Genomic DNA, 24,522 nt, shown 5'->3' on the forward strand with positions numbered 1-24,522 from the left:
TTTTTTTTTTGCTGCGGATTTTTTTTTAAATTTAATTTTTTTTTTACTTACTTTTTTTTAATTTTACTTTATTTCTTTTATTTTAGCTGCAGAGATTATTTTTAATTTTTGCTGCAGATTATTAACCTTGGTAGCTATGGTTTTTAGATAGTATAATTTTCACACTCTTATGCTCCATTTATTTTAGTAGAAAACATTTTATGTGCAATTTTTTTTGTATAAAATGTTTTCCTATATTTTGTTGCGTCTTGAAAGCTATTATATTAATGATTGTATTAGTGGTGGTGACAGTGATAGTATGATAGCAGTGATAAGATTTTGATTCGAAAAACTTTTTTCATCCTTTGATAGTAGAAAATATTTTTAGCACAAGTATGTTTATTTTCCGTTGACCATGGAAAACATTTTTCACTGTTTTTTTTGTTTTTATTATACCAATGCTAAAAAATGCGAAAATCATTAGTCAAAAATATTTTTGTTAACCCATTGAAAAAAAAAATCTTGCTAGATCTCAATTATGAAATTTCTGTTCACTTCAGAAGTTCATCATACTGGCAAAGACTAGCATGAAAGGTAAAGTTTATTGCACTAATATAATAATGGACATCAGATAATAAATAAATTTGACCAGCCTCCAATCTTAAAATTGGTTGATTTGGCAACACAAAGAAAGCAAATATTATGCTAGAAACTTGTGATAGACAGAAGAGAGTTGTACCTTTTTATTTTCCTTTTGGAAAATTTCCAAGGCAATAGACACCAAAAGATAACAATGACCTTTATTGCTTGAAAGACAGACCACAATATTACACAAGATTCGCTAGACATGAGAATTTTCATTTTCACCCAAGTTAAACATTCACCAAAATAGTTTTTTTTCTTTTTTTTTTTTTAACAAAAAGAAAAAAAAAATGTCCTACTCATAAAAAAAAAAATACAATAGACAATACCACAAAGACAATACCAGTATGCAAGATCTCCTTCGTTATAATTACTTGCACAAAAAATTTATTGTTGTGATTTCAATCATAAATCCAAATACACCCACAATATGCATTTTATGAGACAAAAACAAGAATGTTAATCGGATGCAACTCTTCCCCTCCTTGCTAAGTAACCAAGCCTTAAAAAAAACCTCACAAAATAAAAAAAAAAAAGAAAAAAGAGAGAGACACAGTCCACAAGATTCCTGTTAAAATGGGATCTGCTAATACAAGCATATACACGTGCGTTTACATTTTGCTGCCCCAAAACACGTCCTTCTAATGCATATCAGATGTCACACCTGAATCTACCAAAACGAGCGAGATTCGTTTACAAATGGTAGTTCATTCCCACTTCAATCAAGCTAATGTGAGGAATAGTCAAGGTCACAGCTGATGCCCGGCAGTTCTTCCGTAAGAATGAGTACAGATTGAACACAAGCTGCTTCAAGAATGACGAATTCCTTCTCGCCTTTATATGCGAATGGCTGACTATATATGCTACCCCAGCACGCTTAGCTTGCAAAAGTTCACAAAGCTCTTCATTAACATGCGGATACATATGATCATCCGTATACGGCAAATTAAACTGCAATCGGCGTCTGTGGATCAAATGGGGCGATTCATGCTCATACATTGCCTGCAATTTCTGTAGTGTGGCGGACTTGCCATTGGGTATAGTGGTGGCAGTGCTTGAACTTCTGGTTTCTTCGGATGTAATGCGATCTGACGTTACCAATCTCGTCCCGAATTTCTCTGACGTCCTCACGACCGCCATCCAACCGTCCACTGACCCTTCAATCGCTGCAGAACCTTCAGCTTCCATTTTGATGAATTCTGCTATGCACATCACGAGATGGTTTTCGAAATCTTCATCGTCCTTGTGGACGTCTAGGTATCCATACCGGACGATGCAACGGTACAAACGATAATCTTTGGGGCCGATTCGACCAATGAGGTACCGCTCTTTATGGGGTACATAAGGAACGAGAACAGATTTGACGCAGACGAAGATGATCACTTGGTGAATAGCCGGCAAGTTGGTCATAAAATGGGAGAATGTGGCTGGGATTCCAGTTACTAGTTCTGTGTAGATAAGGCCAATTCCTGGAACCCTAATGATCCCAAGACTTGGACCTAATGTAAGGATCCATTTCATGGACACCTTGCTTTGCATGTCGAATAAATGCTTCCTCCGGGTGCCGTAGTGCCACACATACATGATTATGAGGAAGACTGAAGATAGCACAAGAGGAACCCATCCGCCTCGATGAAGTTTCATACAAGAAGATGAGAGATAGATGGCCTCGGCAAACCCAAAGAGTAGGAGGAATGAAAGGGAAAGTATGAAACTCTTTTGCCACACAAAGTTGATCACCAATGACATCAAACATGTTGTGACAAATGCTTCAGCTATGCATGCAATACCTGAAAGTAAGATAACAGCAAAAAACAATAGCTTTCAATACGAAAGGATGAGACCTAGAATGAGTATAAACATTTCACAAAATAATAACTAAGCTCAGGGCCAGAAGTGGTGGGGAGACTAGAGAGAGGGGAGAGTGAAAACTTGTTTTGAAAACAAGTGAACACATTTTTTCTTTGTATCAAAATTTTTTAAATTTTTTAGAATTAATTCCACTTTTTTTAAAACAAAAACAATATATGAAACAAATTTTCTTTTCTAGTTCCCCAAAACAGAAATGGGAAACAGAAGCATTACAAAATGATGCCTTAAGAGAATCTAGGGTAAAAAGTTTTGCATTATGGCATAAAAAGAATTCAAACATTTTATCCACTTATACACTTGGCATGAATAGACACATATCCATGAAATCGCTAATAGAAAAAGATGACCAAGTAACTTAAATTTCATGAGTTGAAGATGTTTTAACCAAAGAAAAACTTACCATAAGCATTCCCAATAAGTGATATCTTATGTAGACCAGCCGTGACAGCCACACTGAGAATCATGAGGATCCAGTTCATTTCTGGGACGTACATCTGACCATCAATCCATCTTGCCTTGTGTAGAACCTTGATGCGGGGAAAACAGCCCAATGAATGGCATTGTTTGACAATTGAGAATGTGACAGAGATGACAGCCTGGCTGGCAACAACCGCAGCGAGATTTCCCAGGACAAAAACTGGCCAAAATATGGGATCTACCAAAAGGCAAGAACATTCTTTCAAAAATACAAACAATTGCTTTCTTTGTAAATTATGATGAAGTGGACTGCTAATGCACATCTATAATAGTGGTGACAAATTTTCCAAACGAGGAATTTATCAAAAAAAAAAAAAAAATTCCAAACAAGGAAGCTTGCAGCAAAATGGGCCCATATTCCTGCCCAAATTCCAGGTGAATCGTGCAAGATCAAATTCATATATTTCCTACAAGAAAATTGGAACTCGGGAAATTTAAACGTCCATTCAACTCGATCAGGTTTAGGCTTAGAAAAGTTCTCACTTTGGAGAACGCAAAAGCAGAGTCCTCAATGGACGGGTAAGGAGCCTAAAAGAAGTAACGACCCATAAAATCACCCAAGTCATGACCAGTTGAGGACTGCTAATCAGGCTATTGATAGGCCCTAACCATGTGACTTTCTATTATTTCTATTATTGTGTTCAATTTACAAGATTATGGGTTTTTATCTCAAGTCTTACACGAGTCGTATCAAACTTTTATGATTTGAAGTTGCTGATGAGCTTTTGATTATTTCAATTATTCATGTTTTAAAGCATAACAAGGCCAGGACAAAAAATTTATGGAGTGCCGCTTATTTAGCAGTGGAGTATCAAACTCAAGACAATATCTTACTCCTATTTACTGGTAATAAGTATTGGGGCAAATCATATTAGTGGTCCTTGTAATTTGTCTCGTGTTAATTTTGTCCCTGTAGTTCAAATTGTATTAATTTTGCCCTTTAATTTAGTCCAATTGATAACATCTGTTAAAAATTAAACAAAATTAAAGGGCAAAATTGTCCATGCCAAAGGAAAAGAACCATTTCAAATTGGATATCAACCTCTCAATCTAGAGGGTATCAATTGGACTAAAATGATACAAGGCAAAAAATTCAAGGGTAAAATTGATTCAATTAGAACTACAAGGTCTAAATTGACACAAACGACAAACTACAATGATTGTAAGCGTAATTTGTCCTAAATATTGGCAAGTTGGCATGAAGAATAACTGCTTAGTTCATGATCAACTGGTATGTGTGTTAAGTGCAAAACTAAGGGTTACCCTGTTAAGGGAATATGCAAACTGATCTACAAACAAAAATGAACTAATAAGAATAATAGATTACAACCAATTTTTAGTTGGCTTTGCCTCAAATATCTTCTATGCCTGATGCTGACCTTATTAGACGACTGAGATCATATATGATAGCATCCTTTATGGAAAACTACTATTTTAATGTGACAAATGAATATAGGTCCTAGTCGAGTAATAGTTTACCCGGAATTGAAGAATAGAAGCTTGAAGATATTGCATAAAAATTCTTTGAAAGGAATGCAGCCTGCCCCATATATTGAAGAACTAGACAGGGGTAAACAACACAAGAAAACGAAACCTGCAATCGCAATGAATATTTTTAGGATTTGACTTAATTGGTAAATATATGAGAAAAAGCACAATTATCAGACCAACCAAAATTTCTTATTGAAGCTACAAAAAAGCCAAGTGACGGAAATCAGTTCGAGTTGTATGGTAAAATTTAAGCATAAGTTGCAGCCGTAATTATTAGTTCACTCAACTATGGATCATAAAGAAAAGGAACCCACACATAAAACATATATTTTATTGGGACAAGTAAATGAAATTGCATTAGAGAAAGTGCCAAGGGGGAACCAACCTTGTACAAAAGAGGGGGAAAAAAAAAACTACATCTCACCGATAATGAATTGATACATCATCAATGTCAAGCTATCAATTGATAAATCTAGATTTTGGATCTCAAATATTGGCCAATATTGACATTTAAAATCCAAGGAGTGTCAGATCATGTCGAAATATGATAATGAATTTCCTAGGTGGCTGATATAGTAGGAAGGATAAAAAAAACAATGGCAGCTGTGACATCTATAATACAACTTTGGGCCTCTGGCATCCCAGAGTTCGAAAAAGCTACTATCAGGCTGCAATTGCAAAACCCAATACCTTAGTCAGACCATGTCACAGAACTCTACAAGGTGTTTCCAGTTGAAGTTACCATCATTGTTGAAAACATCTATTAACACAAATCAATCATAGAACCGAGCACAACCCTCTCACATGAGTTGGGTCCCATATTTTTTGTGGGTCTAGGGGTCCCACATCCATGTGATAGGGTTGCGTCTAGTTTTGTGATTGGTTTTTGTGCAAGGGAAAGAACTAATCATTGTTTATAGTTTCTATATAATGACTTAAACATGGATTAATCAAGAATAACCAATAGCTATGCATACTCTTATCGATGCAGATGTGAAGTGGCCAAGGTTTGCAAACATAGCTCCAGTTCCTGCAGACAAGAAGAAAAAGCTATAACAATCTGATTATTGTAGAGCTGAATGAACAAAACATCATTGGATTACAAACATGAAACTTACCTGTGATACAAAGAAGAATTCCTCCTAGAGAAAGCCAACCATCTTTTCCTGTGTCCCTAAAGAACTTGTAGGCATAATACGGAGAAAGTGCACGGTATATTTTTGGGTTCCACTCAATTATATTGTAGATCCCGACAGCAGCAATGGATAGCAACCATAGGATTATAATTGGAGCAAATAAGAAGGCCACCATGTGCGTACCGTGGTGCTGCATTGCAAAGAGGCCAACTAATACAGCACAGGCAATAAAAACCACCATATCTGTGTAGTACATAGAAAGTCTTAGCACAGTGAAGAACAGCACAGTGATGGGAAAAAACAGAAAAATCAAAAGAAATTCCATCCTGATGTATGTCTCCTGCAACTTAGCTAGTAATGATCCTGATAACCCAAAATAAGAAATTATATTGACGCATTTCTCTTTATTTCTGTCTTTCATTCTCTCGTTGCAATCTCTTCTATTTTTCTTCCAATTTTGAGGTTTTATATCAGGAAAAATTCAAAGCATAGAATATGTCAGGAAAGCTTTTACCCATGCTCTCAGTCTTAGACTCTATCAAGTAAACATCATATTTTATGTTCTTCCAAAACCATACTTCTCCAACAAATTGGAGTCCTCCTCTTTTCTACTAGACATTTCCCATAAGAACTTGCTTGTATTCTATTACATATTAAATATTCAATAATGCTAGGTATCATGAAAGAAATATCATGAAAACCTTCATGAAAACTCTCCACCATTGGATTAGTTTCATGAAACATTTCATGATATTTATTTCATAATGCATAGCATTACTCTTAAATATTTGCATACCAAAAAGACAAGGAAAAGATTAAAGATTCAAACTTAAAAGAATCAGGCCTGATTCCAACTTCCATATCTCTTTTTTCAAAAACAGAAGCACTATTTATCTTCTACAAATCTCTGCTCGAGAAGTAAAGAAAAATATCAAAATATTATAGACCATCTCAATGTATCCCCCCCCCCCCCCCCCAAAAAAAAAAAAAAAGTGCGGGAAAACGTGTCTTGTTCTCCTTAGGTAAACTTACAATCCATCTGGCACTTGCAAATGCAACTAGAAGTTACAAAGGTTAGAGCTTTCATGTCATTATTTAAATTAGGTATGATAATGTTTTCTCCTCCGTTCCCATGAGTTTTGAACTAAGTAGCACAGATACAGACACGATGACAAGGTGATTTTCAAAAAAATGTAGGATACAATATGCCTGGAACACTTTAAAATTTTATATTTTTATAAATTTATTATATGTCAAATATATGAATAGTTTATCAAAGATAATGAAAAGAAAAGGAAAAAGATAGAAGCAACGTAGCACTAATTAAAATTAAAAGGTCATATATTACATACCTTAAACATCAAGATATAATTGCATTCTTAATAATACAAAACAATCTTAAAACATTGAAATGCACATGATTATTCATCTTATAAACATTTTGAAACATATTTGGAGTGCACAAGTTGCACTACAAAAATGCTAAATATAGTTACTATGAAAAAATTCATCACATAGGTCATGTTCGGAGTGATCAAGAAGTCGCACCAAAGTGTCTAGAAAGTGTCCGATATTATGAATTTAAAATTTTAATTAAAACATGTTGAAGAAGTGTCGGACACGCCATTAATATGAGCAGAATACTTGGTCCGGCATCTTCACATGCACTAGCTTTTATAGATCATTATGACAAAAGAATTCCTCCCCCCCCCCCCCCCCCCCCTTCCCCCTCCCCGTCTCTCAAGTTTTACTTACGGTCTTGAAATCTTGCAGCATAAACTTGCAGCCCTTTAACGGATGATAACACTGCAAAAGACCAGTGCATAAATGATTAATGAATAGCAAGAGTAACAGTTCAGAATGAATCATTTTGATCCCCAAGGATCTTAAAAGGGTTGGGAAAGGCCTAAGACAGTGCTAGTACCCGAAATTGCAGGTGTGAGGATACCATCACATATCAACAGGGAAGCGCCAAACAATAACATGAGAAGTATACCAGTTTTCATCTTTTTATGCTTCTCAATAAACCTTTTAAATGCCGAGGAAGGTATGTTCCTACTTGAGTATCCAAGAGGATGATACGTGCTAATCTCCTCATCTGCAGCTTGATGATTAGGAAGCAAACTGAATTTTGCGTGTCTGCAAAGGAGAGAGTACAAAGCAAATGGTCCTCCTGTGAACAAGCCCAACAATTTTAGCACAAATGAAAGAAGAAAATACATGGAGGTTGACTATAAGCATCATCAAAAAGATATTGGTTCTTACCTTCACCATTATCATCTGCACTCAACGTTATGATGACATACTTGAGCAGTAAAAGAAGCGTAAGAGACCAAAATATCAAAGAAAATACCCCAAAAACTGCATCCTCGGTTTGATAATTATGTAATCTTCCAGAAAATGTACTTATGTAAACATAAAGGGGGCCAGTGCTCAAGTCTCCGTGCACTATGCCAAAACTCTGATATGCTAAAAGGAGAACATTCTTACGTTGATTTCTACGGTCAACCTGCTTGGATTGGAAATCAATGTTTAATGAATGAATATCAAATATTAACAATATCTTAGTTCAAACATGCCTATAAGGTCATTGAGAAATATATGCAGGTGCAGTATCTAGGTTACATAAAGGACTAGTTCATGGATTAATAGATTGACACCATTCACGAGTAGAATTAAGGGTCAACATTCGTGTTAATAAACTATTCAAGAGTAAAATTAAGGCCCAATATTCGTGTCAATAGAATGAAATAACCCTAACAAAATAATTTTCAAGTATGTCATGACCTAAATCCAAAAACAATACCTAAAGAAATTCAGCTTCTTAAACAATTTTCTTAAACCTTGATCATGTGCGTTTCAATATCAAAAATTGGTCTTCAGCCTTGGTTGCATCGCTTCTTTTTTTTCTTTTTCTTTTTTTCCTTCTTTCATTCAGCTCCACCATGACCCATACATTCTTTTGAAATGCCATCATGTCTGTCATAATTTTCTATCCACATTATTTTTTTCCTACCTGTTTCTTTTATGACATCTTTGACTTGAGTTGAGTAGCAAGGAATTGTATGGTCATTGCTCTTTGTTGCACATTATCACACATATTGAAAGATCTTTCTGAATTTGTTCTCAATTGGTGCTCAATTGGTGCAGATTGTGAGTTACATAGTGCACATACTACTTTCTAAAATTTGGTAAAACTTTTGGAGTCTCTAGCATTATTGCTTTCTAAATCTTATCTTTGTTTGCTCCCTCATTTATTTCAACCCTTAATTAACAAGTTATTTCTTGATTTTGAGCCCTTGGCATTGTAGCTGTCACGCAAATTTCTTTTATACAATTACTCAATAATATTGAGAATTACTTTATTTTACCCCATTCACTTTGTATGAGTAAAATATACTTCGATGCCCATAACCTTATAGATAATCAAATCTAGGAGATCTAATCAATGATAAAAAATTCGTCAACAAAACAAGTAAAAGGCCTAGAAACTAACAAATTCAAATCTAACTAGTTACATATTCCTCAAATTTAAAAAGAATCACACATCACATCATATATCCAGACAACACGGCAATACAAATTTGGCTGCATTAGGAAACTAATGCATTTCTTAGTTTTCCTCTTACATGTGTATCTCTATATATAGATGGATTGGAGACGTACAAAATATAAAATAAAGTAGAAGACAGAAGGCGGAGATAGAAAGATAATTTTTTAGGGGATTTTTTGTTTTTTTGTTTTTTGGTTCTTTTTTCTTTTTGGTGGGTTGGAACAACTTGAAATCATAAGTAGGCAACATTTATTTCCCTCAAAGGAAGAAATGAAGAAAAAATGAATTTTGAAAAGGACTTTAAGATTAACATGACCACACAAGAACAAATAACCAGAATAGACTCCTAAAATGGACATTCCAAACACACCCTAACCAGCCTACACAGTACAAAACAACTGGAAAATACCAGCATCATCAACACCACTAGGAATTAAATGCAACTCAATAAAATTACACTTCATATCCACCTTTTCTCTAGCACTTGATTTTATTACCTCAGACTAGAAAAACCCATATCAACATTCAAACATAAATTGCAATTTCTGATCACAAAACCCATGTACTAATTCCACATAATGTTCAAATCAAACAAATCAATAACTCTCCATATCACCAAAACTGTCACATTTCATGAAATTATCAGAAAAAAACAAAAATAAAAATTGCCCTTCTATTAACACTCAATTTAGATTCATATAAGCATGGATACAAACAAAGAAAATTGGATTTGAAAGGGCAATACCATAGCTGTAAAGATTAGGCTCTGTGAATTGCCTGCTTTTTCTATGGAGAGCGTGGAGGAGCTCAACTAATCAAGAACAAGATATATCTAATGGAATATATATATATATATATATGTATTGTGTGTATATAAATTAACATTACGGAGAAATGGCGAGTTGAATCGGTCGACATAGCTGTTGCGACTGTTGCAAATCTGGCGTGTAATTCGTCCGAGTTTGTTGTGTAGCGATCCACATGTATTCATCAAAAAGGCCTAATTGTGATTTTTTCTATTAGGTTTTGGAAAAGGAAATAACAATATAAACCCTGTATGCTTCGATGGGTTGTTCATGTGAAGAGACCCTACCACTTCTCTCTCTCATTTTTCATTTTAATTGTCTCTTCTATTTTCTCTCATATCTATATAATAAAACAGGACGGATTTTGAAAATATATAAAATGTATCAGAGATACACTTCATTTCAAGGGCTCAGATCAATTGTAATACACATCAATGGTTGAGATTTTGCTTCAATTCCCGCCCAAACACTCGGAGCTCTCTCCTACCTACCCACGTCTCCTCCCCCGTTCCATCTTTATCTCTTCTCTATTGCACTTCTCCTCTCATTCCCTCCTTATCTCTATCTCCCTCTTTGTTTCTCTTCTTTATCAGAGACGCTACCTCTCTCCTTCTCTCTCACCCGATCTCTGCCTCTCGCCCCACCCTCTCACTCGCTGCCTCTCCCCCTCTCCCTCCTTTCGCAGAGTGCCTCTCCCCGTCTCCCCAATCGGGGTTCAGAAAGGTATCGCGGTTCTTAATCGGAGCTACTTCAGAGCCAATATCAAGAGCCCAGAAACACTTTTTACTCTATTTGAAATTTCCACCTGAAACAATGGGCTTTCGCAGAGTGCCTCTCCCCGTCTCCCCAATCAGGGTTCAGAAAGGTATCGCGGTTCTTAATCGGAGCTACTTCAGAGCCAATATCAAGAGCCCAGAAACGCTTCTTACTCTCTTCAGAGCCCAGAAACGCTTCTTACTCTCTTAATTGGTGCTGGATTCATCGATCCTTCTCCTCTGTTTTCTCACTCACTCAGGTTCGATTCATTTTTTTTTTTCTTCACATGATATTATTTTACAATTTTCTGCCTGGTGCTAAAAATGGAGATCTGTAGTTTTTTATTTTTTATTTTTTTGCCCTTTTTAATTTTGTTTTTGTTGATTTTGCTACAAGGTTTGTTTGTAATTTGTGCATTTTTTCATCGGTGATGTCGAAAGATTCTACTTTTGATTCGTCTTTTGGAAACCCCACCTGCAAATGGTACTTTGATGTTTTGGGCATTGATGTTTATTTTTTTTCTTTTACACTGTTCATGTTATATATATTTTAATTTTTTTTTTAATATGATGCATTGATGCTAAAACTTGCGGATGGTACTTTTCTTCTGTTAATATTTTGGTCCTTTTAGTTTATTTTGTTTGTTTTTTCAAACCTTTACCTTTGGTTTTCCTTAAAATTTTCCTACTTAATTTGAAATGAATTATTTATTCAAGGTTTAATTTGATGACAATTTTTTTACTTTTTCATTATTCCGGCAAGGATTCTACTATTATAACTGTATGTATATCAATTGGTAAGGAAAAGCTAAGGGTAATTGCTAGCTTCTTCTACTGTAACCTCATTGCAGGGAGCGCAATTTATCTGTATTGATTTTGCAGTTGTTTGGAACCAGTTTTGTTTTAGTTAGAAAATGATGGTTCAGAAGAGTGCAGAGAGAGGAAAATTACTAAAAACATTGAAGTTTTAAGAAGTTATTAGTGAGTTAGTTGTGCACTGTGGCAAGGGACCTATAATTTTCTGAATTTTTATGGCAAATGTGTTCACATCCATGTTACTAGAAAATACTAATATTCTAGCGAATTACTTATTAGTATGCATGTTTCGAAACATGGTACACTTTCATTCCAAAATTATAAATTTTGTGGTCCGAAGCAATTCCAAAAGTTTCTGTAAATGTATTTCCTTAAATGTTTTCTTAGGAGGAAAAAAATCAAATATAATGAACTAAAATCAAAAGTGGACTGTTCTTAATTTCTGGTTGATTTCGGCCAGAATTTATTTATGCAATTTTTATTTCAATTTTATACATTACATAGGTATGGTAATTCTTTTTAGGTAAAAAAAATGCTGTTTGGATAGATTTGTAGTTTTTAAGTAGACAATCAGTTTGTTTTCCTGTTATATTGTCTTAGGACATTTGATCACAGGCATGGTTTTTATTTGTGAAAATGTAAGGAGATCTGAGACATGTGAAGGTTCTGAGTTCTGGTTCTTAATCCGCACGGGACTTAGTTTTCAAAAAGTGGACTGTTCTTAATTTTTTGGTTGATTTCGGCCAGAATTTATTTATGCAATTTTTATTTCAATTTTATACATTACATAGGTATGGTAATTCTTTTTAGGTAACAAACAATGCTGTTTGGATAGATATGTAGTTTTTTAAGTAGACAATCAGTTTGTTTTCCTGTTATATTGTCTGAGGACATTTGATCACAGGCATGGTTTTTATTTGTGAAAATGTAAGGATCAAGGTTTCCATGAACCGTCTCCACCACTTTAACAACCTCCTATTTTTCTACTATTTTCTGTTACTTTCTCGCAATTTCTTGGGCTATCTACTGTTAATTTCTAAGTTCTGATTTCTGAGTTCTGAGTTCGTTTATCAAATCCCTATTTTTCTGTCACTTTCTCGCGATTTCTTGGGCTGTTTTGCGTTCTCTCTATCGGGTTTGTCTCTATGGTTTAAATTGATGTTGGCTGCTATGATATACCTAATGGGTTCTTCCAGATTTGATTGTCCCAATATTGCATTAGTTTTGTTACTCATATTGAAATTTTGGAATCATATGTAATGTTACTCATTTTGGTTTCTTTTTATTTCTTCCTTTGATGTATGCTTATTCATTCTTTGGTTTATGAATTGTATATTCTAACATTCGATGAAGTTTTAAGGAATAAGGGCCAGCGAATAGTCTAACATGTTCAATGAGTTTTATTTATATTATGTCTGGTCTTAATTAACAGAAAATTACAAGCCATATGAAGAGAAGGAATGGTATTTCTTTACACCAAGAGATCGCAGGTATAAGAATGGGAAGCAGCCAAATCGAGCTGCAGATAATGGATACTGGAAGGTTACCGGTACTAATAAGACTCTGAGATTTATGGGTGCCGATGTTGGTTTTAGAACTGCATTAGTATTCTACAAACGAATACCTCCCAAAGGCGAAAAAACCAACTGGATTATGCATGAATATCGATTACCAAACAATCATCCCAAGGCTCCAACTGTTGGAAATGAAATGAGGGCAGGTTACTTGATATGGGTTTGTAGAGTCATACCTTAAGTTGGTGAGATACATGACCTGTGAAATTTTGACTGTACCATATGAAATTGATGTCTGTGGTGGTGACCATTGTTTTTTACCGGGGTTAGAGAAATAGACGTTTTGATGCACTTTAATCTTAATATTATTTATTGCATTTTAATCTTAATATTATTTACACCGTGCCTTTAGGCACGGGCATACGCTAGTATATCTATATAATAAAATAGAATTATTTTTGAAAAAATCTATATATAACTAGGGAAATTTGGCTATAAACTTCCTTTACCTTCATTTCATCGTTAGAAGGACTAAGTTAGAAGGACTAAAAAAAAAAATTATACTTTTTAAACCCCCTTATAATTATAAAGACTTGCATAAATGACAAAATTTATTATTTAAATATTTTATCAGACTATTATACTCTCAACTAAATTTTCTCACATTCTCCCCCCACTCTCTCCCCACCTTCTCCGTCTCTATGGCTCTGGCCAGCCAAAATCGAGTTCATCTAAGCCTAAGATTCATTCAATCTTTGACCTTGAACACTGACCTGGTTCAAGCAATCACAATCTGACCTCGTGTATTTGAATTGAAGCTTAGTTTGAAGCTTTAATCGAATTTGCGTCTATCAAGAAACCAAGGACTTCATCGCGAAACTGATCCGATTCAACAATCAACCTGAATTCAAGCTTCTGGGACTCACGATTACAAACTGGAGTCCTTTGCGATCTGACCTTGGATTTTCTCTTGTGACTCGTTGTTCTTTGAGTCAACTTCGATGAGAACTTTGGATTTCGAGTTCCAATTGGACTTGCAATTTTAGTTTGCATCTGGCTTGAAGGTTGCAAACTCTAAGTTCAAACGACTTGCAGATCGGGTTCGCTAACTGAATCGAAATCAGACTTGTGTTTGCTATCTTGAAGCGAAATTATACTTGATTTGAAGCTTCGATTGCAATTTGAAGACCCATCGAGTTCGCAATTATGACATAAGTCTCTCTCTTGATAGGTAGCATCTTCTTTTTCTTGATACAAACACATAACACACACAAAAAGAAATATGGTGTTGAGGTTGCAAACATGGATGATTTTGAAGAAGAATTTTTTTTTTTTTTTTTTCAATCTGGCTGGTTGTTAATCTAATTTTTTTTTTTTTGTTGATTTGCCGAGTTTAATCAGGTATGTGCTTTAGTTTTTGTTTGACAGAATGCGAGTAAATTTTACTTTGGTTTGTGCTCTATTTTTGTTTGACATAACGAGAGTAAAATTTTACTTTGGTTGGTGCTTTGTTTTTGTTTGACAGAATGAAAGTAAAATTTTACTCTGGTTTGTGTTTTGTTTTTGTTTGATAAAATAAGAGTAAAATTTTCTCTGGTATGTGCTTTATTTTTGTTTAATAAAATGAGAGTAAACTTTTACTTTGATGTTATCTGTTTTATTTTTTATTATTTTTTTTATACAATGATAGTAAACTTTTACTCTATTATTGTGTACTTCTGTTATTTGTTTTTGGACTCCTAGTGACAGTAAAATTTTACTATCAATTCATTGCAAATTTGAATTATATAATGATAGTAAAATTGTACTTTCAGAGTAAAGTTTACTATGATTCAAAGTAAAATTTTACTATGAATCAGTAAATCAGAGTAAAGTTTACTATGATTCAAAGTAGAATTTACTCTGGTTAAAAACATGTTGATTTGCTTAACGATATAAAATTTTACTTTAAATTATAGTAAACTTTACTCTGACTCTGAATCAGAGTAAAGTTAGTCAGAGTAAAGTTTACTATGATTCAAAGTAAAATTTTACTCTGGTTAAAAATATGTTGACTTGCTTAACGATATAAAATTTTACTCTGAATTAAAGTAAAGTTTATTATGATGCAAAGTAAAATTTTACTCTGAAATTTTACTCTGGTTAAAAATATGTTGATTTGCTTAACGATATAAAATTTTACTTTGAATCATAGTAAAATTTTACTCTGAAATACATTGTGAAGATGGCTTAATAGGAGAGCTGATGGATATGAGAGTAATATAGTAAAAGAAATAAATTTTAAAATATTAGGGGGTTTTGAAAGTACATATATAATTCTTGTCCTTTTGAAAGACAAATTAGACAGTGAAGGATCTATCACCAAATCTCCCATATAACAATAGAAGACTTCATTTGAAATTATATTTCAAATTAATAGTTTAGATCCGTCTAATTTGAAAAGTAATGGCTCAGATTTACTTTTAAAAATATATCTCTCACAAACAACTTCAATGGTTCAGATATGTCTAATTTAAAAATAATGGCTAAGATTCAAAAGAGATTCAATGGTTTAGATTTATCTAAGAAATAAGATTCAATGGTCCAAATTTGTTTACATATCAACTCTTACCAACTTACTGCACTTTACATCATACGTATGCTGCGCTTTACATCATATGTATGTATAAACAAAACTTTGAGGAAGCTTTGAAGAATGAAAAACAAAGCTCAATGGAAAGCTCTTTGCATAAGGAAAAACAAAACTCTTTGTATTCCTTTTCATTTTTTCTCCACCATCACCAGGTAAGGAACTCTTATCTCCTTACTTTCTTTTTGTTTTCCATTCACTTTTTTACCTCTGTTTTTTTTCCCCCCTTCCAGTTCATAGCTCTGTTTTTTTTTTTTTTTCATCATCCTGTCATCCCCACCCATCCAACTTTTCTGTCTTTATATCACGATTATACTTTCAGTTTGAATGCTAAACAATGGCTCAGATTTATTTTGTTCTCCCCTGGCTTCACCCATTGTTTTTTCTTGAAGCAAAAAAAAAAATTTGTGTTGTGTTTTTTTCCTTAGTTCTTTTTTAACATTAATTGGATTGACCCCCCTCTCTCTCTCTCTATCAAATGGGGGTTAAGGAAAAATGGATTTCATTTTAAGAATCATTTTTATTTCATCTTAGTCAAATGGGTTGAGGCTCTCTTTAATTATCAATGGTCATATTTTGTTCTTTTTCAATTTTTTGTTTGATTTTTTATTGTGTTTTAATCACTGTTTTTTGTCTTGCAGATTGCTGTTTCTCGGTGCTCTGATTAGTACTTTGATCTCTGTTTTTTTGGATTTTCTTTCTCTCTCTTTTTTTTTTTAATTTATTTTTTTAGTTTGACTATTGATTGTTTGAGAGAGAGAGAGAGAGAGAGAGAGGGAAATGAAGTTTGAATCATATGCATTGTTGTTTGCTATCTCAGATTTATTTTGCTCTTCCTAGCTTCACCCATTGTTTTTTCTCGGAGCCAAAAAAAAAAAAAAAAAGATCTGAAACAAAAAAAATAAAATTTTGTGTTGTGCTTTTTTCTTAGTTATTTTTTAATATTAATTGGATTGACCCACTTTTCTCTCTCTCGCTGTCTATCAAATAGGGGTTAAGAAAAAATGAATTTCATATTAAGAATCATTTTTATTTTATCTTAGTCAAATGGGTTGAGACTCTCTTTAATTATCCATGGTCATATTTTGTTATTTTTCAATTTTTTGTTTGATTTCTGATTATGTTTTGATCTCTGTTTTTTGTCTTGCAAATTGCTATTTCTTAGTGCTCTTGTTAGTACTTTAATCTCTGTTTTTTTGGATTTTCTTTCTTTCTTTCTTTCTCTCTCTCTCTTTTTTTTTTTAGTTTGGTTGTTAATTGTTGAGAGAGAGAGAGAGAGGAAACGGAAGTTTGAATCATATGCATTGCTGTTTGCTATCTGCGAAAAAAGGAAATTGAAAGTTTGAACTTTCTTCACCGTTTCACTCCTTATAAAACATATAATTAAAAATAAATAAATAAATAAATAGAACTTTTTAATGGAAAGTATGGAAAAATGGGTTAAGGAAAGATATTTGTGATTAAATAAGTTATTGTGTACTATAACTCATTGGAGTAGTTAAATTTTTTTTATTGTAGTTTTTTACTTATTTTTTTTTCACATTTTAAAATACGAAATTGGTAATTAAATTTCTATTTTGAGGTTTTGCTAAAATTGTATTCGTAAGTAGTATAATTTATATTTTTTTGTACTACACATTTTAAAATACGAAATTATTTATTTATTTATTTGTACTACACATTAATTATTAGTGGGAAAAGTGGGCAATACAATCCATAAGAATTTAATTGTTGTTAATGCAAAATTACTATATAGAATCAATCACAAAATAAAGTATTGCAATAGTTCTACATTTTGCCCAATAGAGAAAAATGATGAAGATTTCTATGACAGTATTTAGGTAGCGTTTGGTAAAATTTTCTAAATATAATTTGAGAATAGAGTTGTATTTTGAGTTTGTGAGTTTGGGAATTATGATTTGAGTATAGAAAATTTGTTTAGTGAAAGAGTTTTGAATTGAGTGAGAAATTTTTGATGTGACATATGATATTTGATACAAAAACTTATAATTCATAACCAAATACACAACTCAAAATTCTATTCAAAGCTCATAAAAAAATTTAAAAATTTTCTAATTTTTTTTTTTATTTAAAATATAAAAAAATAACAAGTGCCAATTATAAAAATAAAATAAAAATTACACTGTATCGGTCAACCGGCCGGATGTCTGGGAGGACGACCCGGCCGGATATCCGGGAAGACGACCGGTTAGCCCAAATTTTCCCGCATTGGAAAGAATTTTAAAAAATGGCTGTGAAATTAGTTTTTGAAAACTCTAAACAAATACCATACTGAAACCAAACCGTGGAATCATAGTTTGAACATCTAACCAAACACAGCCTATATTTTTCTTAACCATACTCTTTTTTTGTTTTTTCCTCGCTCTCCAAACTCAAACAAAAAAATAATTCTTCATTTCACAATCAACAATGATAGAGAACTCTAATTTTGAAATTCTAAAGAGAACTCTAATGATGTGACAAAAGAAAAAAAAAAAATATATAAAAACATAGGTACACACATCACATCACATGTGGGCCCTACTCCTTGCCACATTATTAGAGTTCTCTTTAAAGCTCCAAAATTAAAACTTTCAATCTTTATTCTTTCACGATTACCATTACTATCATTACTAATAGCTCATGCAATGCAAACCATCACCAACTACCGTCACCATTATTAAGGGCATAAGGGTGTAAATTGGGCTTAGGCTAGCCCATGTTGGGCTGCCTCAACTCTTGCTAAAATTTGGATCCGATTCGGTCGGTCCACGGGTCAGACAATTAGGCTCAGGCCCAGGGAGTATTCGAGCTTGGGCTCGGGTTTGAACCGGACCTGAACATTTTTTTTTAATTTTTTCTACCAAAATTTTATTATTTTCCATTAAAATGACATTAGGCCTTGGACAGACCGGGCCTCAGGTTAGGCTTTGAGTGAGTCTTGAGCGGACTGATGGGTTGAGCTAGGTGGATTGGACCGAGCTTCAAAATAACAATCCAGAATTCCAAGCTGGGCCCGGCCCCAAACCCCACCCCACAAGTTACAGGCCGTTTTTACATCTATGAGGACGTGCTATCACTCTCTAATCAGTTACTTTATTGTCGTCTTCATCAAAAGCCAAATCAATTCACCCTTATTCTCATGCAAATAAAAATTACGTCTCAATTCAAGTTTAATTTATTTGATTAAGATCGATTGATCATATAAATAAATTAAATTTAAAAATATTATAAAATACTAATTCATTTTTAATCCAACAATCTAACCGATTTTTCAAGCATGAAAAAGTCAGAAGTTGGTTTGACGGCAAAATAAATCATTCATGTAACTTTTTATGTAAAACAAGTTGCAATTTAATAATAGCATCAATTTGAAAGCAAATTTTGTTAGATTGCAATGTGAACCTCACACAAAGTTGTGGGAACATTCATTGATTGTAGATGGGTTCAGTGATCCTTGAGGGTTCGTCTTGAATGGCTGGTATATTTTGGAAAATGTCTCGTAGCTCAAATTTTGTGGCTCAAAAGTGGCTCAAATGGCCAAAACGACGTAGTTTTGGCCATTTTTATGTTGTTCTGTACTCAAAACGACGTCGTTTTGGCCATTTGAGCCACTTTTGAGCCACAAAATTTGAGGTACGTAGCATTGTCGGTATATTTTTTACATAATTTATTTAAGATTTAATTTTTGAGATCAGATCATAATATTTTTTTTATTTTATTATTTTGTGAATTTCTTAATTCCGATATTTTTGACCGAATCGAAGAAAAAATTCATTGAAATGCACATAAACTGATCCAAACACCTGAAAAAAAAAAAAAATAATAGATAGATACAGTGAACAACAAATTTCGATGCATCTGTGTTTACCTGATGCCGCTGAAGCTCATAGCCAATCAGCTTTTAGGCCTCACTAGGCAAGGTGGGTTAAGTTTATCCCACTTCATTTAATTTTTAAAAAAACAAAAAAATCCATTTATATAATTGAAAAATACACTTTAGATCGAAATCTCATGACTCGACTATTTTATTTTTTGGATTCAGAAGTTGATAAAAAAATATAATGTGAATTGAGAGGAAATTGCGTGATAATAGAAATTTATAAGAAAAATTGAAGATTCTCTCTTCTAAGTGGAGTGGTTATTTAATGGTTTTGGAGTATTGTTTTACGTAACAAAAAGTATTGAGTCTAATTGTTTTAATTAATAAATTTCAAATTAGGACACTATATGAATTTATTTTAGAATGGCTTAATGATTTTTTTTTTAATTTGCGAAAGTCAGTTGTTAATTGTTAGATTAGCATCAATCAAAATGGCCTAATGATTTTTTTTTAAATATGCAAAAGTCAATTATTAATTGTTAAATTAGCACCAATATGAATTAATCTCCCCACCTTCGCAAAGCAATAAGTACTTGTCTCCTAATTTAATTCTCCTTACAAGAATTATGGTTATGCTAGTTGGCCCACCATCTCAATCTAACTCAATATTTTAAAGATTTGAAGCAAATATTCAACTCATATGTGCGTTGAGATATTAAGTTTGTTTATTTTTTTAGTTAAGTTTGGAATGAGAAATTTTATCTTAGCCTCACCTACCCATTTAGTTTTAGATTTGCTTTTATTTTTCCTTTTCTTCACAAATTTTTACTTAAATTTAAAATTTAAATAATAATTATTTATATCTCATTTATTTATAAATAAATTTTAAATTTTTTCTTTAAGGGTTCATATGATTGAATTCTAAATACATGCTAAAAGACAAATTTTACAGTTATTTATAAAAAAAATAGTGGGATTAACAATTTTCCATTTGTTTGATCAATTTTTTTTTTCCTTCAAAAAGATTTTACTATTCGTGAGCTGCATGCATTTTTTATAGTTTTATATTTATGAGCACTGAATTAATTAAGTTACCGAATTATTAACTTACAAAAATTATCGAAAGGGTCAGGATGGCCGAGTGGTCTAAGGTGGTCTTCCTGAGAAGGCGTGGGTTCAAATCCCACTTCTGACATTTAATTTTTTTTTCCTGCATTTATTTATTTATTTAACTTTTTCTGCAGCATTTTTTTGTTTAACTTTCAAAATTTTATTTTACTTACTTTTTTATTTTATTTTACTTTATTTCTTTTATTTTAGCTGCAGAGATTAGTTTTAATTTTTGCTGCAGATTATTCACCTTGGTAGCTACGGTTTTTAGATAGTATATTTTTCACTCTTATGCTCCATTTATTTTAGTAGAAAATATTTTGTGCAATTTTTTTTCTATAAAATGTTTTCCCATATTTTGTTGCGTCTTTGAAGCTATTATATTAATGATTGTATTAGTAGTGGTGGCAGTGGTAGTATGATGGCAGTGATAAGACTTTGATTCGAAAAACGTTTTTCGCCCTTCGATAGTAGAAAATATTTTTAGCCAAATATGTTTATTTTCCGTTGACTATGAAAACATTTTTCGTTGATTTTTTATTCTTATTATACCAACGCTAAAAAATGCGAAAAACATTAGTCAAAAATATTTTTGTTGACGCCAACCTTCAATATTTCCTACAGACTTAACCCACTGAAAAAAAAAATCTTGTTAGATCTCAATTATGAAATTTCTGTTCACTTCAGAAGTTCATCATACTGGCAAAGACTAGCATGAAAGATAAAATTTATTGCACTAATATAATAATGATCAACAGATAGTAAATAAATTTGATCAGCCTCCAATCTTAAAATTGGTTGATTTGGCAACACAAAGGAAGCAAATATTATGCTAGAAACCTGTGATAGACAGAAGAGAGATGTACCTTTTAATTTTCCTTTTGGAAAATTTCCAAGGCAATAAACACCAAAGACAACAATAACCTGTATTACTTGAAATACATACCACAATATTACACAAGATTCACTAAACATAAGAATTTTCATTTTCACCCAAGTTAAACATTCACCAAAATAGTTTTTTTTTTTTTTTTTAAACAAAAAGAAAAAAAAAATGTCATACTCATCAAGAAAAATACAATAGACAGTATCACAATGACAATACCAGTATGCAAGATCTCCTTCATTATAATTACTTGTACAAAAAACTTGTTTTGAAAACAAGTGAAAACATTTTTTCTTTGTATCAAAAATTTTTAAAATTTCTTGAATTAATTCCACTTTTTTTAGAACAAAAACAATATACGAAACAAATTTTCTTTTCTAGTTCCCCAAAAAAGAAAAGGAAAACAGAAGCATTACCAAATGATGCCTTAGAGAATCTACGGTAAAAAGTTTTGCATTATGGCATAAAAAGAATTCAAACATTTTATCCACTTATACACTTGGCATGAATAGACACATATCCATGAAATTGCTAATAGAAAAAGATGACCAAGTAACTTAAATTTCATGAGTTGAAGATGCTTTAACCAAAGAAAAACTTACCACTGAGAATCATGAGGATCCAGTTCATTTCTGGGACGTACATCTGACCATCAATCCATCTTGCCTTGTGTAGAACCTTGATGCGGGGAAAACAGCCCAATGAATGGCATTGTTTGACAATTGAGAATGTGACAGAGATGGCCAAAATATGGGATCTACCAAAAGGCAAGAAAATTCTTTCAAAAATACAAACAATTGCTTTCTTTGTAAACTATGATGAAGTGGACCGCTAATGCAAATCTATATTAGTGGAGGAATTTATCCCAAAAAAAAAAAAAAAAATTCCAAACAAGGAAGCTTGCAGCAAAATGGGCCCATATTCCTGCCCAAATTCCAGGTGAATCATGTAAGATCAAATTCATATCTTTTCTACAAGAAAATTGGAACTCAGGAAATTTAAACTTCCATTCAACTCGATCAGGTTTAGGCTTAGGGAAGTTCTCACTTTGGAGAACCCGAAAGCAGAGTCCTCAATGGAAGGGTAAGGAACCTAAAAGAAGTAACGACCCATATAATCACCCTAGCCATGACCAGTTGAGAACTGCTAATCAGGCTATTGATAGGCCCTAACCATGTGACTTTCTGTTATTTCTATTATTTAGTGTTGAATTTACAAGATTATGGGTTTTTATCTCAAGTCTTACACGAGTCGTATCAAACTTTTATGATTTGAAGTTGTTGATGAACTTTTGATTATTTCAATTATTCATGTTTTAAAGCATAACAAGGCCAGGACAAAAAATTTATGGAGTGCCCCTTATTTAGCAGTGGAGTATCAAACTCAAGACAATATCTTACTCCTATTTACTGGTAATAAGTATTGGGGCAAATCATACTAGTGGTCCTTGTAATTTGTCTCTTGCCCTTTAATTTAGTCCAATTGATAACATCTGTTAAAAATTAAACAAAATTCAAGGGCAAAATTGTCCATTCTAAAGGAAAAGAACCATTTCAAATTGGACATCAACCTCTCAATCTAGAGGGTATCAATTGGACTAAAATGATACAAGGCGAAAAATTCAAAGGTAAAATTGATTCAATTAGAACTACAAGGTCTAAATTGATACAAACGACAAACTACAATGATCGTAAGTGTAATTTGTCCTAAATATTGGCAAGTTGGCATGAAGAATAACTGCTTAGTTCATGATCAATTGGTATGTGGGTTAAGTGCAAAACTAAGGGTTACCCTGTTAAGGGAATATGCAAACTGATCTACAAACAAAAATGAACCAATAAGAATAATAGATTACAACCAATTTTTAGTTGGCTTTGCCTCAAACATCTTCTATGCCTGATGCTGATCTTATTAGACGACTGAGATCATATATGATAGCATCCTTTATGGAAAACTACTAATTTAATGAGAAAAATGAATATAGGTCATAGTCAAGTAATAGTTTACCCGGAATTAAAGAACAGAAGCTTGAAGATATTGCATAAAAATTCTTTGAAAGGAATGCAGCCTGCCCCATGTATTGAAGAACTAGACGGGTAAACAACACAAGAAAACGAAACCTGCAATCGCAATGAATATTTTTAGGATTTGACTTAATTGGTAAATATATGAGAAAAAGCACAATTATCAGACCAACCAAAATTTCTTATTGAAGCTACAAAAAAGCCGAGTGACGGAAATCAGTTCGAATTGTATGGTAAAATTTAAGCATAAGTTTCAGTCGTAATTATTAGTTCACTGTGTGGGTGATTTTCCGACCACATTACCCGCTTAGTAACCAGCTGGAGAGCACTGACAGAATAGATGGCACCTGACTGACCTGCAACAGAAATATAAGAATCCCGCGGTGGTTTCGACCACCCGGGGACACTCCGACGATCAAGTCAGTATATCTCTCAAAGATAAATTAAGTACTAAACTCACAAGCTTGAGTATCAAAAGCATACCTTAGACCCATGGGGTGCCTCTCTTTTATAGCCAACTCAATCCTAATCCCACTAGAAGCTTGACTTCTATGGACTTAGGATTACTGCTAATCTGGGACTCCTAGTAAAATTAGGATAAACTCTCTAAGAGTCTTATCTTTACCCAAACTGAAGTCTTCTCCCAATCTAGGACTCTTGTCCATATCTAGGTTGGGTTCCCTCTTCATTCTAGGACTCTTGTCCTTTATCCGCTTATCTCGGATTCCAATATCTTCGGAGATAACCTCGGCCTTGCCGAGATCACCTCGACGTCACGACCAGGACACATGGCACCTCGGCTGACACGTCGGCGTCACCTTGCCACGTGTTGGTACTCAGAAAATATATCCCCACAACTGCCCCCTAGGTTCTATTACCTCGGCATTCTGAGGTGATGGAACCTACACTGTTCGTTCATCTGTGCCCCTCTGTCCGAGATCAAACTCGCCAACCTCAAAGTTCCCTGTACTTTACTGTCCACTTCTGTCAAGTATCAAGCTTCATGCTT

The 24,522-nt window shown here is 33.2% G+C and overlaps 1 protein-coding gene across 2 annotated transcripts; it reads right to left on the bottom strand.

Annotated features, from left to right (window-relative positions):
- Nucleotides 1–967: 967 nt before the first annotated feature.
- Nucleotides 968–10,302, bottom strand: LOC114316421 (potassium transporter 7). Of its 2 annotated transcripts, none has more exons than XM_028263078.2 (9): nucleotides 10,039–10,302; nucleotides 7,863–8,106; nucleotides 7,522–7,770; nucleotides 7,353–7,403; nucleotides 5,580–5,840; nucleotides 5,439–5,491; nucleotides 4,450–4,564; nucleotides 2,894–3,148; nucleotides 968–2,411 (listed from the first exon to the last, which is right to left on the bottom strand). In XM_028263078.2, the coding sequence occupies exons 1-9, from the start codon at nucleotides 10,066–10,068 to the stop codon at nucleotides 1,315–1,317; spliced, it is 2,355 nt and encodes a 784-aa protein (XP_028118879.2). In that variant the 5' UTR covers nucleotides 10,069–10,302; the 3' UTR covers nucleotides 968–1,314. The 2 variants fall into 2 exon arrangements, with proteins under 2 accessions (XP_028118879.2, XP_028118880.2); XM_028263079.2 differs by having other exon boundaries at nucleotides 9,896–10,269.
- Nucleotides 10,303–24,522: the final 14,220 nt, after the last annotated feature.

The sequence above is a fragment of the Camellia sinensis genome, chromosome 11 (genome assembly GCF_055761805.1).
Source record: "Camellia sinensis isolate YWXY chromosome 11, ASM5576180v1, whole genome shotgun sequence".
Taxonomy (NCBI): Eukaryota; Viridiplantae; Streptophyta; class Magnoliopsida; order Ericales; family Theaceae; genus Camellia; species Camellia sinensis.